The 16,539-nt window shown below is 49.8% G+C and overlaps 1 protein-coding gene, 1 long non-coding RNA gene and 1 pseudogene across 2 annotated transcripts; 2 read left to right on the top strand and 1 right to left on the bottom strand.

Moving 5' to 3' along the window:
- Positions 1-1,556: 1,556 nt before the first annotated feature.
- Positions 1,557-3,901, top strand: LOC127783502 (U-box domain-containing protein 39-like; annotated as a pseudogene).
- A 9,459-nt stretch (positions 3,902-13,360) lies between these two features.
- On the bottom strand, positions 13,361-15,071 carry LOC127784233 (uncharacterized). The gene is made up of 2 exons (XR_008019463.1): positions 14,962-15,071; positions 13,361-13,638 (listed from the first exon to the last, which is right to left on the bottom strand). It is a non-coding gene; the product is annotated as an uncharacterized LOC127784233 (long non-coding RNA).
- Positions 15,072-15,576: 505 nt separating this feature from the next.
- On the top strand, positions 15,577-16,272 carry LOC127783748 (actin-binding protein wsp1-like). Its single transcript, XM_052310918.1, has one exon. The coding sequence runs from the start codon at positions 15,577-15,579 to the stop codon at positions 16,270-16,272; it is 696 nt and encodes a 231-aa protein (XP_052166878.1).
- Positions 16,273-16,539: the final 267 nt, after the last annotated feature.

Genomic DNA, 16,539 nt, shown 5'->3' with positions numbered 1-16,539 from the left:
GGCTTTACCTTCCTCTTCTTTCTTACCTTTTGGTATATACTTTCCGGTTCTCTTGTCTTTGTCCTGTAGCTTCCAACATTCAGAGATATCATGTCCATCTCTCTTGCAGTATTTGCATGACTTATACCTGCCTCTGGACTTTGATCTCCCACGGTAGCTACTTGAGCTTTTATCTCTTGATTTGTTGTTTGTGTTCTTCTCCTGTTGCCTACCCCGAACAACCAAGCCTTCTGCTTGTGAATTTGAACTTTCAGAGGGTACCATCTTCTTCATCTTTTCTTTGGCATGCAAAGCATCATAAACTTCTTTCAAAGTTAGAGTATCACGGCTATAAAGTATAGTATCCCTGAAGTTTGCATATGAGCTAGGCAATGAACACAATAGAATAAGGCCTAAATCCTCTTCATCATACTTTACCTCCATAGACTCAAGGTCAGCAATAATTTCCTTGAAAGCGGAGAGATGGTCCATTACAGACCCATTATCTTGCAACTTGTGCAAAAATAACTTTTGCTTCAGGTGCATCTTACTGGTCAGATCCTTAGTCATGCATATCTGTTCCAGCTTCAACCATAGCCCATCGGCTGTCTCCTCCTTAAGCACCTCCTGCAAAATATTGTTAGATAGATGAAGATTAATATATGACATAGCCTTACGATCCCTTTTCTTTTCATCGTTGGACCAATCCTGTGTCCTCTTGTCAAATTCAGAAAGCGCATCATCAAGGTTTTGTTGTGCAAGAACGGCTCGCATCTTCACTTGCCAAAGTGAGAATCTTGTGTCTCGGTCCAGGAGCAGTAGATCATACTTCAAACTCGCTATGGGAATTAATCCTGAATTTGCTAGTAAGAAATTAGGGTAAACCTAGCAAAAACGCGAAACCTGGTACACTTCTCGTGTGCACGTAGCGTAGATCTGTAATTTTCCTGGTACACAAGCTTTGGTGCGCGCAGCAATTTCGCCTCTGAAAAATCAACCCAACAGAAGCTCTCGGTGGATTGGTTTTTCGCCTCGGGAACCGTGCGTTGCAGATGGATTGGCTTCGCCCTGCTCCCGTGATGGCTTTACTGCTACTCCTGCTTTTTCTCCCCGTGCGCAGGCGGTACAACTCGGAGTCAAACGACGACTCCGCTTTGGATTTGTAGTCGGCGATAGCAGAATCGATCTCGCCGAGCAGATTGACGACGACGAACCCGAAACCGGCGACGACGGTGGCGGCGTGGTGTAGATCGATCTCCAATGCTATGATACCACTTGTTATGAAAATAGATGCACAACGAAGACATGAATTTTACGTGGAAAACCCTTGCGGGAAAAAACCACGGGCGTCTACCGGCAATGATCACTATGGAGGAGATGATTACAAACATAGAGGAATCACAATGGGAACGTCACCCCTTCCCGTACGGCTTACAAGAGTATATATATGGGATAATAGAAAGACACCTAATAGAAACTCCTACTAGAAAACTAATCCGAATATATTATGTGCCTAAACTTCGAATCATATATTTAACAAATCCACCGTAAAAAACCGCGACACGGAGACCCACCTGCCCGCGCGCGATCCCTTCCTGGCTAAGGTTCCCCTCCTCTCTCTCTCGCGTTACCTCGCATAAAACCGAGAAGCGCACACACCGAGCTCAGTTCCAGCCAAGGCACACACAAACCACCCGAACCCCAAAAGAGAAAAATAAAAAACAAAACCAAACCCCCGAGAGCCAACGGCCGCCACAGCAAAAGCATCACTCCCTCCACCTCCTAGCTCTAGCTCTAGCTCCTCCTCCCCTCGCCGCCGGCCGCCGCTAAATACCACCTCCGCCGCCGCCGCGCGCGCGCGTTTCATGGGTGCGGGCCGCCCCTCGCCGCTGGAAGCTGCCGTTCCACCGCAGCGCGCCGTCGTCTCCATCCTCCAAACCATCCTCCCCGCCGGACCCCGAGCCCCACTCGCCTGCGCGTTCGGCCGCGGCGGCGGCGCCGGTTGTTGCGGAGGAAGAAGCGCCTCCGCCCGAGTTCGTGTGCTCGATCTTGGGCGCGCTCATGGCCGACCCGGTGATCCTCCCGTCGGGGCAGACGTACGAGCGCGCCTGCCTCCAGGCCTGCGCGGAGCTCGCGTTCCTGCCGCCCGGGATGGGGTCCGCCTCCGACGCGATGATTCCCAACGCGGCGCTCAAGGCGGCGATTGGGACCTGGTGCGCGCGCTCCGGTAGGGTGGTGCCGGCGCCGCCGTCGGCCGAGGCTGCTCGGGAGGCCGTGCTCCGCGCGATGCCGCCCGATGCGGCGAAGTCGGTGAGGACCCGGCGGGCGGCGCTGGCGAGCTCCTCGAATTCGTCCTACTCGTCGCCGGCGTCCGCCGCGTCGACGTCATCGTACACGTCTTCGTCGGAGATTATTCCGGCGGAGGACGAGGTTGGTGTGAAGCTCGTGAAGGAGGGGACAAACAAGGATGCGGTTCGGGAGCAGGTGGAGATGGCGGTTGATCCGCTCGAGGACGTGGTGGTTGCCAAGGTGATGGATGCGGAGGAGGAGGAGGTGGTCTTGGCCGTTGCCGGCCTCCGGGAGGCCACGCGGGAGAGCGCGGAGCGGCGGCGCGAGCTCTGCACGCCGCGGATGCTCGCCGCGCTCCGCCGCGTGCTGCTCATCTCGCGCCACGCCAGCGCTCGTGTCGACGCGACACCCGCGCTGGTGAACCTCACGCTCGAGCCGGCGAACAAGGTGCGCATCGTCCGCGCGGGCGCCGTGCCGCCGCTCGTCGAGGTGCTCCGCTCGAGCACGTCGCCGCCGGAGGCCCGTGAGCACGCGGCCGGCGCGCTCTTCGGCCTCGCCCTCAACGAGGACAACCGCGCCGCCATCGGCGTGCTCGGCGCGGTGCCTCCCCTACTCGACCTGCTCACCTCCCCCGCCCACCCCGCGCCCGCGCGCCGCGACGCCGGGATGGCGCTCTACCACCTCTCCCTCGCCGCCGTCAACCAGTCCAAGATCGCCCGCTTGCCAGGCGCGCCCAAGGCTCTCCTCGCCGTCGCGTCCAGCGCCGCCGAGCGGATGCCCATCCGGAGGCTGTCGCTCATGGTCGTCTGCAACGTGGCCGCCTGCACGGAGGGCCGCGCGGCGCTGATGGACGCGGGCGCCGTGGCGGCCGTCACCGCCATCCTCTCCCACGACACCGGCAGCGCCGAGCTCGACGAGTGGTGCGTCGCGGCGATGTACGCCATGAGCCGTGGCAGCCTCCGGTTCCGCGGCCTCGCGCGCGCCGCTGGCGCGGACGCGGCCCTCCGCCGCGTCGCTGAGGAGTGCGCCCCGGGCGTCGTACGGCGCGACATGGCGAGGAAGACGCTCCGGGCCATGCGGAACGAGGCCGACGACGCAGCCGACCTGACCGGCAGCAGCCTCGAGTGCGGCGACGGCGACGACTGCGCCGGGAGCATCGTGTCCGACGGCCTCATGTCCTTCCGCCGCCGGCAGCGCGAGCTCGGGTCCTCGTCGTGCGGCAACACGGCCGAATTCTAAACCACCACCACCACCGTGTGATTGATTGATTCCACCGAATACCTAGTACACCATTAGACAGTTGAGGCAATTAGGAACGCGGATTGCGACAGCTGCCATCGCTAGTCGACGCCGGCGAGGTCGCCACGGCGGCGGCGCCGGCGAGCCCCCCATGTGTTGTCCACTTTTGTGCTCGGATGTGTAAAGTTGACGGGGCTCGCGACGCGCGTGTGGCGAACAAGCTGGTGAGGGGTGTTGCTTGCAAGCCAGAGTATGGCATTGTTCTGTGTGCACTTTCCAAACTTGGGCATTGTTCAGGAAGAAAGACGCATGTGTCTGAAATTCTTCTGAATTTCTGCATCTGTAAATAAGATCCAATCCTTTTACTGTCGCATTGACGCCTGGACATTGTCAATTTCGGTCGGCCCACACATATAATAGCTAAGGATTGGTTTGGAAACATATGAGCTGCCTGCTTAACTTTGGAGCTTGGGTTTTGACCAGAGCGGCCAGCAGGCAAAGCGAGGTGGTGGTTTCTGCTTGGATTTATGCGGGCGGAGCTATGTGCAGAGATATGTCCCGCTGAGCGCAAAGCCGGTAAAAGGTAAGGGAAAGCGAGCACCGTCCGTCTGTTATGGAGCGCGTGCAGGCTGCAGAGAGCGAGATTGGTCAGCGGCTGGGTGACGCGAGGGGCGCCCGCCGCTGAGGTCACCGGCTAGCTCCTCGTCGGCGTCGTCGTTGCGGCGTCCGCGTCGTCTCGTGTTCGTGATGACGCTGACAACTTTCGGGCGGGCCTGTTTAGTTCGCGAAATGAAAATTTTTGGATGTCACATCGGACGTTTGACCGGATGTCGGAAGGGGTTTTCGGACACGAATGAAAAAATTAATTTCATAACTCACCTAGAAACCGCGAGACGAATCTTTTGAGTCTAATTAATCCGTCATTAGCACATGTGGGTTACTGTAGCACTTATGGCTAATCATGGATTAATTAGGCTCAAAAGATTCGTCTCGCGATTTCTCCCCTAACTGTGCATTTAGTTTATTTTTCATTTACATTTAGTGCTCCATGCATGTGTCCAAAGATTCGATGTGATGTTTTTAGGAAAAACTTTCTGGGAACTAAACAGGTCCGCTCAGCTCCTCCGGAGTACCTACCTTACCTGCCTCCAAGCTTCGGTATGCTAGCCAGGTGCCCAGGTTCACACTGAAATTTTTACATTTTGGTCCTTTTTGAAAACTTATTTTACAAATAAACCCCTGAAAAAACTTAAACCGGAAATGGTTCTTTTTGGGGCGCTAGAGAGGCTGGCGCTGTCCCCCAACATGGCGGCGCCAGCCATCCTAGCGCTGCGCACGTGCCACCGTGGCACTAGCGCTGTCATGGCCGTGCTGACTGGGCAGAGTGGGGCGCCAGCCACTCTGGCGCCGTACCCCCAGACGGCGGCGCCAGCCACCCTGGCGCCGCCACCCTCCCACCCACGCCCTTCTGCCTCCGGGCACCAGCTGGCGCTGCCCCCCAGACCGCGGTGCCATCCACCCTGGCGCCGCCCCCTCCCTCCAGGACCTTCTGCCTCCGGGCCACGGCTGGCGCCGCCCTCACAAACCGCGGCGCCAGGATGAAGCCCTTCTGCCTCGTGCCATTGGCTGGCGCCTCCCTCTGCCTCCCTGCAAAACAAAAATTTAAATTGTACAAAGGTACCAATTCACAGTTCGCAATACAAATCACAGTTCACAGTTTCATACAGAATAAAACAAGTTCCAACTGCACAAATCACAATCCACAGATTCATACACAATAAAACAAGTTCCAATAGCACAACTAGATACATTAACAAAAATGTCCACCAAGTCCATAACTCCATCACATATTCCACACATCAAACAATGCCAAAAATCCATCACATAGTCCATCACATAGTCCTCACATAGTCCTCATAGAATCCATCACATACTCTATCACATACTTCACCACATACGTCATACTACCAACAAATAGATCAACTTCATACAAATCACTTCTTCCGTTGGCGCCGAATAGCTTGCGAGCCCGGAGTGTACCTACATTTGAAAATCCAATGTTTAAAACATTTAAAAAAGAAAATGAGGGAAATCATTTAACATTTGAGAATAGTAAGCTCATTTTACCTCTTTTTCGCTGCCCGAGTGGATCGCAAGTTGTATTGGGTGGGCTGCGTCCCCTGAGGCGCATCTGGGAGCTGCGACATATCTATCTCCTCAGCGTCTGGTGAGACGTAGTCCTCATCCTCCTCATCCTCGTCGTCGTCGTCGCTAGGTGGAGCCGGCGCCTTCCCCTTTCCCCTCCCTTGTCGAATGCGTGATGACGACGAACCACTAACTTCTTCACGCTCTTCTATCCTGATGGAGTGTCGAGCGGTACTTGGACGCGCGGAGATAGGTGCGGATTGAGGCAGTGGTGGTGGTACTCTTCGCGGTTGGTACACGTCGTCCAATCCAACTGACCTGCAACCTAATCTTGCTGCAAGTTTCCGGCACCTTTGACAAACTTTCTGCATTTCAAAAAAAAAAGAAGTTTGTTAGGTATAACTCAAGTAATGCAAAGTGCTAAATCAATTTTACCTCTAAGACATTGCGGAGTGTGTTCTCCGTGTCCTCACCACCCCTCGGAGATTGGAGGGCATGCCCCATTTCATTCACACTCCTGAGGAGCTCTCTCGACTGAAAGCGTAAGAAGATGTTTGTTAGGGTGTAAGGTGCAAATGGAAATCACTTTGACAAATGCAATACAACTTACGACTTTGTCTCTAAGTGGGGTGTGCTCCATTTGATATCTAACCCTAGTCCGGACGTCGTAGGGATTCCGCCCCTCATCGGAGTCGCGGTCTTCCTCTATGTCGGCTTCCGTCTAAGTAGGGCGTAGGAACAGTCTATATGTTCTATGCAGCCAACGAAGGTAATCTGAGAAAAGATGTTTTTGGTGTATTGTCTCGATGTACCTGTCGTTCCTTCCCGCTGTCCTCCATTCATCAATGTATCTGTTATGCTCTAGCCCTCAGTCCTTCACCTTCTTTGTTCTTACCCTATCGTACCTTGACAAGTGGAAGGTGATGAGCAAAGTGAGCATCGACAAGGGTCAAATGGTATAAAATTGAACATTCACAATGAAAGCTAGCAGAGATAAGAAATATTACTTATGTAGTTCAACTCCAGTTGAGATGTCCTCAACCGGCCAATCTTGTTTCTTCCCAAACTGTCGCATGACACGGTGCGGAAGGTGGTACTCAACTGCCCAGAAACAAATCAATGGGCATTGGTACATGAAGTAATCGGAGTCTCGATTGCACAGCGAGTTCAGGGTAAGACTTGAAGCTTCATTGGTGTGGTATGGTAACCATTCAATCTACAAAAGTTGAAGAGTTGTCGTAGGTTACTATCTCAACCATAGAAGTAAATGTCGAACTAGAAGTGATATTGGAAGTACTTACATGTTGAGGCTATAAGCAGTCCATCTCATTGATGTAATGCTTGTATGCCACGTCCCGATGAGCATGTGCAGTGGCAGCACTCTCAAACAGGTAGGCCACTGTCTTCTCCATGTCTGGCTCATTGTAGGGCCACAAAGTAAAGCTTTGCCTTCACTTAGGCCTGCCAACCGGTAGTCTTAGCCACATCCACATCTGAATCAATAGCACACAACCACTCATGTTGGATGATGGTGTCTGACGACAACAGGCCTCACAGAGCTGTCTATAAGTCCACGCCAACACTGCTGAGCCCCAACTGAAACGGCCTAGATCACCAAGGTTGGCGACCAAAGGAATCCACATTGCCAAAGCAATGTCACCCCCAGCATCTGGAAACAAAACCCCTTCCAACAAGTGCAAGATGTATGCACGGGCATAGCACTCTACACGCCATGGCTCAGCAGCGTCGTCCAGATGTGAGAAGTTCTAGCTAAGCCAAGAGAGGGGTATTCCATTCTGCTTCTTCTTGCTCCCTTGCCCTTGATCAATGTTGAGTGGAATGCCAAACAGCTGCTCCACTTGTGCACGCCATCCAGGATTCTCTGTCCTGCCCGTCACCGCATGCCCCCGTAATGGGAGGGCCAAGATCATAGCAACATCCTGAAGTGTGATGGTCATCTCACCACTGGGGAGGTGGAAGCTGTGTGTCTCAGGCCTCCATCTATCCACAAGTGCAGTCAATGCAGGAGCGTTGAACACTGGCATTCCTCTGTTCACGACTAAGGCCACCCCGAGCAACCCGGCCGCCCTTAGGTACGGGATGTACCTATCGTCGAACGCTTGGGGGGGGGGGGGCATGAGCTCTAACTCGGAGCGGTAGAAGTACCTGCATTAGCAATTTTAAATCAATAGTTAATATAATGTCAAACACACGATATCGTTACTTAGATACAAGTCAATCGATGCTGATTCATACCCTCCCCGCCTCGATCGCAGCCCCGCGATGACGGGCCTCGTAGTACTCCTCCAAGGCTGGGTAAATTGGCAGTTGTCCCCCCTTGGCCATCCTACATGAAAAAATGAATGCGAGAATCCAAAATAAATAGAAATTAAATAGACAAGAATAAAACATGCATTGACGTAAATAGGAAAACAAAAGATTTACCTCCTTAACACTTCTATTTTTCTTGGACTTCTTCTTTTTTGGATGCTTAGGACACTTAGGTTTCTTGTGACCCTCCTGGTGACATAACGAGCATCTATTTTGCAATAGCGCAGCATCAAGTCGAACACCTGAAGGTGGTTTCCTTCTAGAACCACCAAGACCCGAATCCATTTCGTTCTTGAATCGGTTTGATATCCTCTTCCCTCTTGTTTTAATCTTCAAATCTAGGTCAACAACAAATTCTTCACCATCGTACGGTGGCCATTGTGTGGGGTCGAGGTATGGCTCAAAGTGACTTGCCCATGTGTTCACAACGGCTCTTGAAGATAACAGATACGGCATTCGGTTGGGAGATTCCTCATCAATTGCATGAATCAGATATACGTGGATGAGATGTGAGCAAGGCATATGGTAGAGCAATGGCCTTTGGCAAGAACATGAGTTCCCCTCACCTTCAACTTTGAAGGCTCTTGCGCCGAATCTAACACCACCACGTGTTATACCAACCCTCTCTGTGACCTCGTATGTCTTTTTTTTGCTTATCGAAACACCTTGAAGTGTGTTTGTTCGCCTTGCTTTTTTGCACCTTCATCTTACTAGCGACCTTGGCGGACCAACATTCCCCTAACTGGACTCGCTTCACTGCTTCATCATGTCTGTTCACAAAGTAATCATTGCACTTCATGAAGGTAAATAATACTATAGCCGTCACTGGAAGCTTACGAACACAAACTAGCACGCTATTGAACTGTTCGGCCATGTTGGTTGTCATGTAACCCCACCGGTGGCCATTTCTATCGTATGCACGAGACCACTTATCTTTGTCCAACAACTCATCTTCAAGCCATTTACGAGGACCTTCGGGAATACGCTGTCTTAGTGCCTCAACATCCCTCTCAAATATCCACTTCTCGTCAATCTGGCATCCTTAGGAGCTCTTCTGACTGATGCTTGTCCGCAACGGCCTTGTGGAAATTAGCACTGAAGTGCCTCATGCACCATCGGTGGTGAACCGGTGGCAATCCTGGAACAGGAGTTCTCATAGCATTCATTATACCAGCATGTCGATCTGAGATAATACAAACCTCCATGTGTGGCCCAACCACAACCCGTCGGACAAGATCGATAAACCAGCACCAGTCTCGTGAATTATCTTTCTCCACCAAGGAAAAAGCTAAAGGTACAAGTTGGTCCTCCGCATCAGCCGATAATGCAGTCATCAAGGCACCGCCGTATTTCCCTATTAGGAATGTTGCATCTATAGCTAGTACAGGCCTGCAATGCTTAAAAGCCTCAATGGAAGGACCAAAGCACCAGAATGCACGCATAAAAATTTTCTTGGTCACTCCACCAATGTTGACAAACCTATCAGGATGAGTATCGATGTGGTAGACCATACTGGGATTTCTTTGCTTAATGGCTTGTAGCAAAGTGGGCAAACGGACGTATGCTTCACCCCATTCTCCGTAAATGAGCTTCATAGCCTCCTCTCGTGCCCTCCAAGCCTTGCCATACTTCACCCTATACTGGAAAACCTCAAAAATATACAAAGCTAACGCAGATGCAGAGTGTAGGTTGCAATTTTATGGCATTGCATAACCTATTTGCTATGAACTTAGATGTCAGCTGCCGGTGGCTCCCTGAACCTTCCGCAGTAGCACAACTATGTGCGTTACCAACCCGTGATATCCTCCACGTGCCACTGGACCTCTTAGTTGCATGGACCTTCCATTTGCACCGTGGGTTTTCACATTTAACAATATACCTTCTATTTGCGGCAGAATTGACAACACGGTATGGACGATGGTGCACAATGGCGTACTCCTGGAGCCATAGCTTCAATGCGACCATGGATGGGAACTCTAAACCCTTTTTGAGACCATCCACCTGGAATGGTTCTGGCAACTGACCTAAGTTGATGCCGGCATCTAGTATTGCACCATGGGCATGTGTTAGGTCCCTAAACTCAGGAGTGTCCGGCTTCCTCCCAAACACCATCTGAAACACACGGCATTCCTTTAATGCTAACTTGTCATTGTTAGTTAGTGGAGGAAATGGATGGTCATCATCAGAGTCTTCAGCAAATTCAACATCATATTGCTCAACACTTGCCTCCTCGTCAACCTCCTCTCTATTGACTTCTACTGCGACAGAATCGTTACCACCACTCAATTCGACAACAAAGTAATCAGCTGGATTCACATATTGGCCTGCTACTTGCGTCAGGCATTCAGGGTTCCCTCCATACGACGACCAATGTATACTCTCCGACAAATGTTCACTTAGATCAAGCCCCTCTTGTACTAACTCCCTTTTCATCTCCTTCGCTGCGTCTACATCATCACTACCGCAATGTCTCTTTGATGGTCCTGCCTCCCCTAAATCATTTCCAAACAAAGGTCTCTTCTTCTCTCCTTGCCCCTCCAAGTCTTCTCATACCAACTCAGTCTTACTTGCACCCCTCCACGACGAGAAGAATATGTCACAAAATTCTTCTCAATGTAATGATAAGAAGGAGATTTGTTTAGATCCAAATTTTCTACGGTACGTACCAACTTTGATGCAAACACCTCTAGAGATCTAAACTGAGACTCTTTTACCAAATCAAAGTAAACTTCCCATTCCAACTGACCTATCACATTTAATATATACTTATGCCCTTGACCAACATCGTATCTCCCATAAAAACGAATCTCCACATTATCCTCGGTCCATCCAAGAACTTCTTTCACTTGTGACATTAGTTCATTTAGAGTTGGGTGGGTGGGAAACAAAATGGTTTTCAATGACATATCCTCAAACTCAACATGTGCACCAACGTAAGGTTCCACCAGTCTACCACCGTAGTAAACACGAACAAGTCTATCCATCTACACCAAAAAATCAAATGTAACTTTGCAACTAAAATTAAATCTTCCTTCCTAAACGTAGTCCAAACCGACATATTATAACCAATGCATAACTTAAATTGCCCCAAAGCTACTACTCCACAAAAAATATTTAATCCACATACAAATATCAACAAGTTTACTAGTGCATTAAACATCGAAATATTACAAATACTCCGTCATACAACCCAACCTAGTTCTAATTAACTATAATAAACTTCTATAATGCAACCAAATTTTCTCAAAGTTCAACCTAGGCTATAGCATCAAGTCCATCATCAAATTAAAATTACTTTCATGCCTCAACTCTAATTTTTCATCCACCCATCCAACCAAACCATCAAAAAATTAACATTACCACATATATGGTTCAAAAAATCGTGACACCATTGAGTACATTGCACACATGTAGCACTACAACAAGCTAATCCCAAGAACAAATGCTAAAAATAAAAAATTTGAGCAAAAAAGGGGTTCTAGGGTTATCCTCCGATCTAGAAATTCAACCAATAAAAACGAAAAAAAAATTAGGGGGAATGGAGGAGTCTACCTTTTTCTTCGATTTTCACAAAAAATCCCGCGAAAAACAGCTTCAAATTGAGTGGATTTGAGGTAGAGAGGTGAGGGGGAGAGAGAGAGGGAGAGCTGCTGCTGCTCAGCTCGGGCTGGAGATGGCAGCGAAAATGAGTATGGGGGGATGAAGATGGTGGGGCCCACACGGGTTAAAGGGGCGGCCCACACTGAAGGGGTGCGCCAGTCATGCTGGCGCTGACGTATGTGGGGCAGCGCCAGTGTGGCTGGCGCCCCCCTCTGCCAAGTCAGCAACTACACGTACGCCCTAGTGCCATGGTGGCACGGGCACGGCGCTTGTGTGGCTGGCGCCGCCGTGTTGGAGGGCGGCGTCAGCCTCTCTGGCGCCCTAAAAGGGACCATTCCCGGAATAAGTTTTTTCAAGGGTCTATTTGTAAAATAAGTTTTCAAAAAAGACCAAAATGTAAAAATTTCAGCAGGTTCACAACCTCCTACTATCTCCGTGCCAAAATTTAATCACTTTTAGGTCTTGTTTAGATCCCACCCTAAAATTATTCACCCTATCAGATCGAACGTTTGAACACCTGCATGAAGTATTTAATATAGGCTAAAAAAATAACTAATTGCACATATTGCGATTAATTTGCGAGACGAATCATTTAAGCCTAATTGCTCCATGATTTGACAATGTAGTGCTGCAGTAAACATTTACTAATGATGGATTAATTAGGCTTAATAAATTTATCTCGCGGTTTACTGACGGATTCTGTAATTGTTTTTTTTATTAGTGCCCGAACACCCCATGCGACACCCTATATAATACCTGACGTGGCACGCCAAAACTTTACACCCCTAGATCTAAACACCCCCTTAAGATTGGCACGTGTATTAAGAAAGTAGTTGAAAATAATTAGAGGAAGTGTGTGATTGGCTGGGAAGAGAGGATATGCAAGAGAATGGTTGTGATTAGTTGAGGGAAAAAGGTATGTGAAGAAATAGTTTTATTTTGGGACAAGATATTATGTTAGAAATAGCTATATTTTAGGATGAGATTTCATGAAAACCGTTTATAAACTAACAAAAAAAATGATGATATAAAAGAAAAAGAATAAAATCTAGTTTGAATTTTCTTTAAAAACTTGATCCAAAAATCAAGCGGTTTTGTGTCTTCCAACTGGTCCGAGCTGTCTGAATTTTACAAAATTTAGACCGGATTTCACTGGAATTGTAAACATGTGTGACTGTCTTAGCAGTAGCAGCAGCAGCAGCATACGATTCGCGTCTTGCATGCACCTGTTGCTATGGTCGAGGGCTCGAGGCTGCAACGGAGGGATGAGGAGGCGATAAACGTTGTTGGATTGGACCCGGGCGTTTCATCAACGAGCAATGAGGCCTTGTTCGTTTACTAGGGATTAAATCCCCAAGGGGAAGCAAACCAGAGAGGGATTGAGTGAATCCCTCCCATGTCACTCAAACCCTATGGGGATTAAATCCCTTGTTTCTTCCAATCCCTCTATTAGAAACCCTGTGTTCGTTTTGAAAGGTTAATCCCTTGTTTCTTCCAATCCCTCTAGTAGAAACCCTGTGTTCGTTTTAAAAGGGAATATACTGGCTATTGGCAGGGAATATAGCAGCGTATTGCTATCTCTCTTTATGATCTACTAGTATTACTACTATTAGTACATTTAGTTACCACTGTTTACCTGAAAGCAGTAGTGCTAATACCCTATAACAGCAGCACAGGAGCAAGATCAAAAGTACCATCGGTCCATTTCAGAGAAAACTAGAAAACACATACATGCTTGTTACAACTTCCTGGATCAAGAAAGTTGATGCCAATGTAGTGCCAGCCAAAAGTACAGGAGATGTTTATACAGTATATAATAAGAAGATTGTTCTGATTCCATTCCCTTACACTCAGCAAATTGAATCCATCTGCCGAACGACTTCGATGATTAATTAGTCCAAATGCACAACAAAATCCAAACTTCTCCCAACATCCCCAAAATGACACATCAGTAGACCATTCATTGGATGGTTAATTAGTCTAAATGACACCATAAAAAAACTGCTACCATCAAAGAAATTCTATGGAACATCCTACCAGTCAATTTCAAGGAGCCTACAAGGAAAATCAGTTAGTAGACATCAGTTTACCTATCTCAGAAATAGAGAAGAAAAAAAACTACTACCATCATATTATTCTTTTTTCTTCTACCAGACATAATGCAATGAACATTATAATGCACAAAGTTTCAGACTCAAGTGTATAACAGATGTGAATCTTGAGTTGCCTGAATTTTAAGAGGATGCAGAAATTATATATAGTGGATAGACAGATATATGGTGAATGTAGAAAAGGATGACCACCTCAACCTTCTTCTAGTTTCTCTCTCTGAAAATTAGAATGTGTGGAAGCACAATTCAGCCTTGACAACACAGTAATAGTGAAGCACATAGCTAGAGGCTAGAGCCACACGGTACCTCAAAAAACATTCTTTCATCAGGTTCATCACCTATCGAAACATACATAAAACCCAGAACTAGAGCTAGCTAGCATCAAAGTAGGAGATGTTGTTTTTCAATCAAATAGGAGGATCTCATCATCAAATACAGTATAACATGGGTAAAGAATTAATCACCCAATCAGCTCATTTAACACAGACATATTAGTGCTTGAATAGCTACGATAAACATGTTTTATACCAGTATCATGTTGAGGAAAACAAATCTGTTAGTCTAATGAGACTAAAAGCTACTGTTGTTAGTTTAAAAGAAATCAGTTGAAGTATACATTACTGTATATACTACTGCATTTTGTTGCTAGTTTGTTTGTGAAACAATGACGACAGAATTAGTTTACAATTCAGAAATGTTAAACTAATTACAGAGTACCTCCATAGCTCTACAATCCTCAAAATCAGGACACCCAACCCTTGTAATTTCCAAACAGAAATATAACCAACCACCACAAGTTGGGACTCCGGAAGCACCAAGAACCGAGTACTTCACTGTAAAAACTTGTATAGTCAATTTTACAAGACATGCTTTGGCAAGCATCACAGCATCAGTCACACTAAGCAAAACTAAACAAGGCAAGCATTTCCATAGCCACCGTACAGCTCTCGCTCTCGCCATCTGCTGCCTTAAAGCCACCGTGAATCAAGAACTCAAATCAAGAACTAGAGTTGGGCGGTGCGGCGGTGGCGGCAAATCAAGAACTCATCCCCACCCAACCAAGAAAAAAAGCTCCACGCCCAAATCAAGAACTCACCAGATCGAGCAGGATACGAGGAGGACGACGATGAATCGCTGAGCGCTCACACACCAGATCGAATCACGGCGAGACGAGAGATGGCAGCGACGACGGGAAAGGGAGAAGAGAAGAAAACCCTAACCCTAGCTTTGGAAGAGGAGGCGAGAGGGAGAAAGGCAGCGTGCTCACCGGAGAGAAGATGGCGGCCGGAGGAGAGCGCCGTGCCGTCGCCGTCGCCTCCGGGTCGCGCTGCGCGCAGCCCCCGCCGTCGCGTCTTCATTGCACCGCCACCGCCTCGAGGAAAATTTCCACACCGCCTGAGGAGATGATTTATTACCGGGCCTAGAGAAGAGGGAAACCCCGTGGTGGGCCGGGCTAAAATCCACGCTAGGGCTTAACCGATGGAATAAGTTCATCTGAGGTCCCTTAACTTGTCCATGAATCCGATTTTCGTCCCTCAAACGGAAAACCAGACACAAAGAGTCCCTCAACTATCAAAACCGGCGCAGATTAGGTCCCTCGGCGGTTTTGAGGGTGGTTTTGGCTTATGTGGCGCCTACGTAGCTAATTTAACTCGGTCTTCGTCTGACGTGGCATTGACGTGGCGCTTACGTGGCAATTTGATCAAAAAATAATAAAACCCGTGGGACCCACATGTCAGTTTCACACACAAATTAATAAAAAATGGTGGGGCCTTGGGCCCCACATGTCATCCTCACCCCTTTTCTTCCTCCTCTCTTTCCCCATCTTCCCTCTCTCTCCTCACTGACCGGTAGAGCGGGGCGGCGGCGACCAGAGTGGGCGATGGACGGGGTGGCCGGCGGAGCAGGGCGGCCGAAGCGGGCCAGTGGAGCGGGGCGGCCGGACCAGAGCAGGGCGTCCGCGGGCCGCGGCCAGAGCGGCGGCGGCCGGAACGACAGTGGCAAGAAGCGGGGCACTGCACCTTCTCCCCGCCGGCTGCCGGCAACTGCCCATCTCTCTGCCGCCCGTCGCGACGCCCTCCCCGCCGGCGGTCACCACCGCCACCCAGCTTCTCTCCCGGCGTCCACCGCCGATGCCCTCCTCCTGACCTCCTCTCCCGCCGCGCGCCGCCGCTCAGCTCCTCCCTTGCCGCCCGTCGCCCTCTCCCGCCGCCCACCGCCGCTCAACTCCTCCCTTGTCGCACCGCCCGTCGCCCTCTCCCGCGCTGCCGACGCCCTCCTCCTCTCCCGCCGCCCCCGTCGTCACCAGCACCTCCCTTGCCTTGTGTTCCCGCGCGCTGCCGATGCCCAGTCACCCGCGGCCGCCGCCGCTCCGCCTGCCCCGCTCCGGTCCGCCTGCCCGCGGCCGCCCTGCTCCCGTCCGGCCGCCCCGCTCCACCGGCCCGCTCCAGCCGCCGCAGCTCCGGCCGCGGACCTGCTCCGCTCCGGCTGCCCTGCTCCGCCGGCCACCCCGTCCATCGCCCGCTCTGGTCGCCACCGCCCCTCTCCATCGGTCAGTGAGGAGAGAGAGGGTAGATAGGGAGAGAGAGAAGGAAGAAAAGGGGTGAGGATGACATGTGGGGCCCACGTGGGCCCCACCATTTTTTTTATTAATTTATGTGTGAAACTGACATGTGGGTCCCACGGGTTTTATTATTTTTTGATCGAATTGCCACGTAAGCGCCACGTCAATGCCACGTTAGACGAAGACCGAGTCAAATTAGCCACGTAGGCGCCACGTCAGCCAAAACCACCCTCAGAACCGCCAAGGGACCTAATCTACGCCGGTTTTGATAGTTGAGGGACT

The sequence above is a fragment of the Oryza glaberrima genome, chromosome 9 (assembly GCF_000147395.1).
Source record: "Oryza glaberrima chromosome 9, OglaRS2, whole genome shotgun sequence".
In the NCBI taxonomy this organism is placed as follows: Eukaryota; Viridiplantae; Streptophyta; class Magnoliopsida; order Poales; family Poaceae; genus Oryza; species Oryza glaberrima.
Note: the sequence above shows the minus strand (reverse complement) of the source record. Positions and strands in the feature narration are given on the sequence as shown.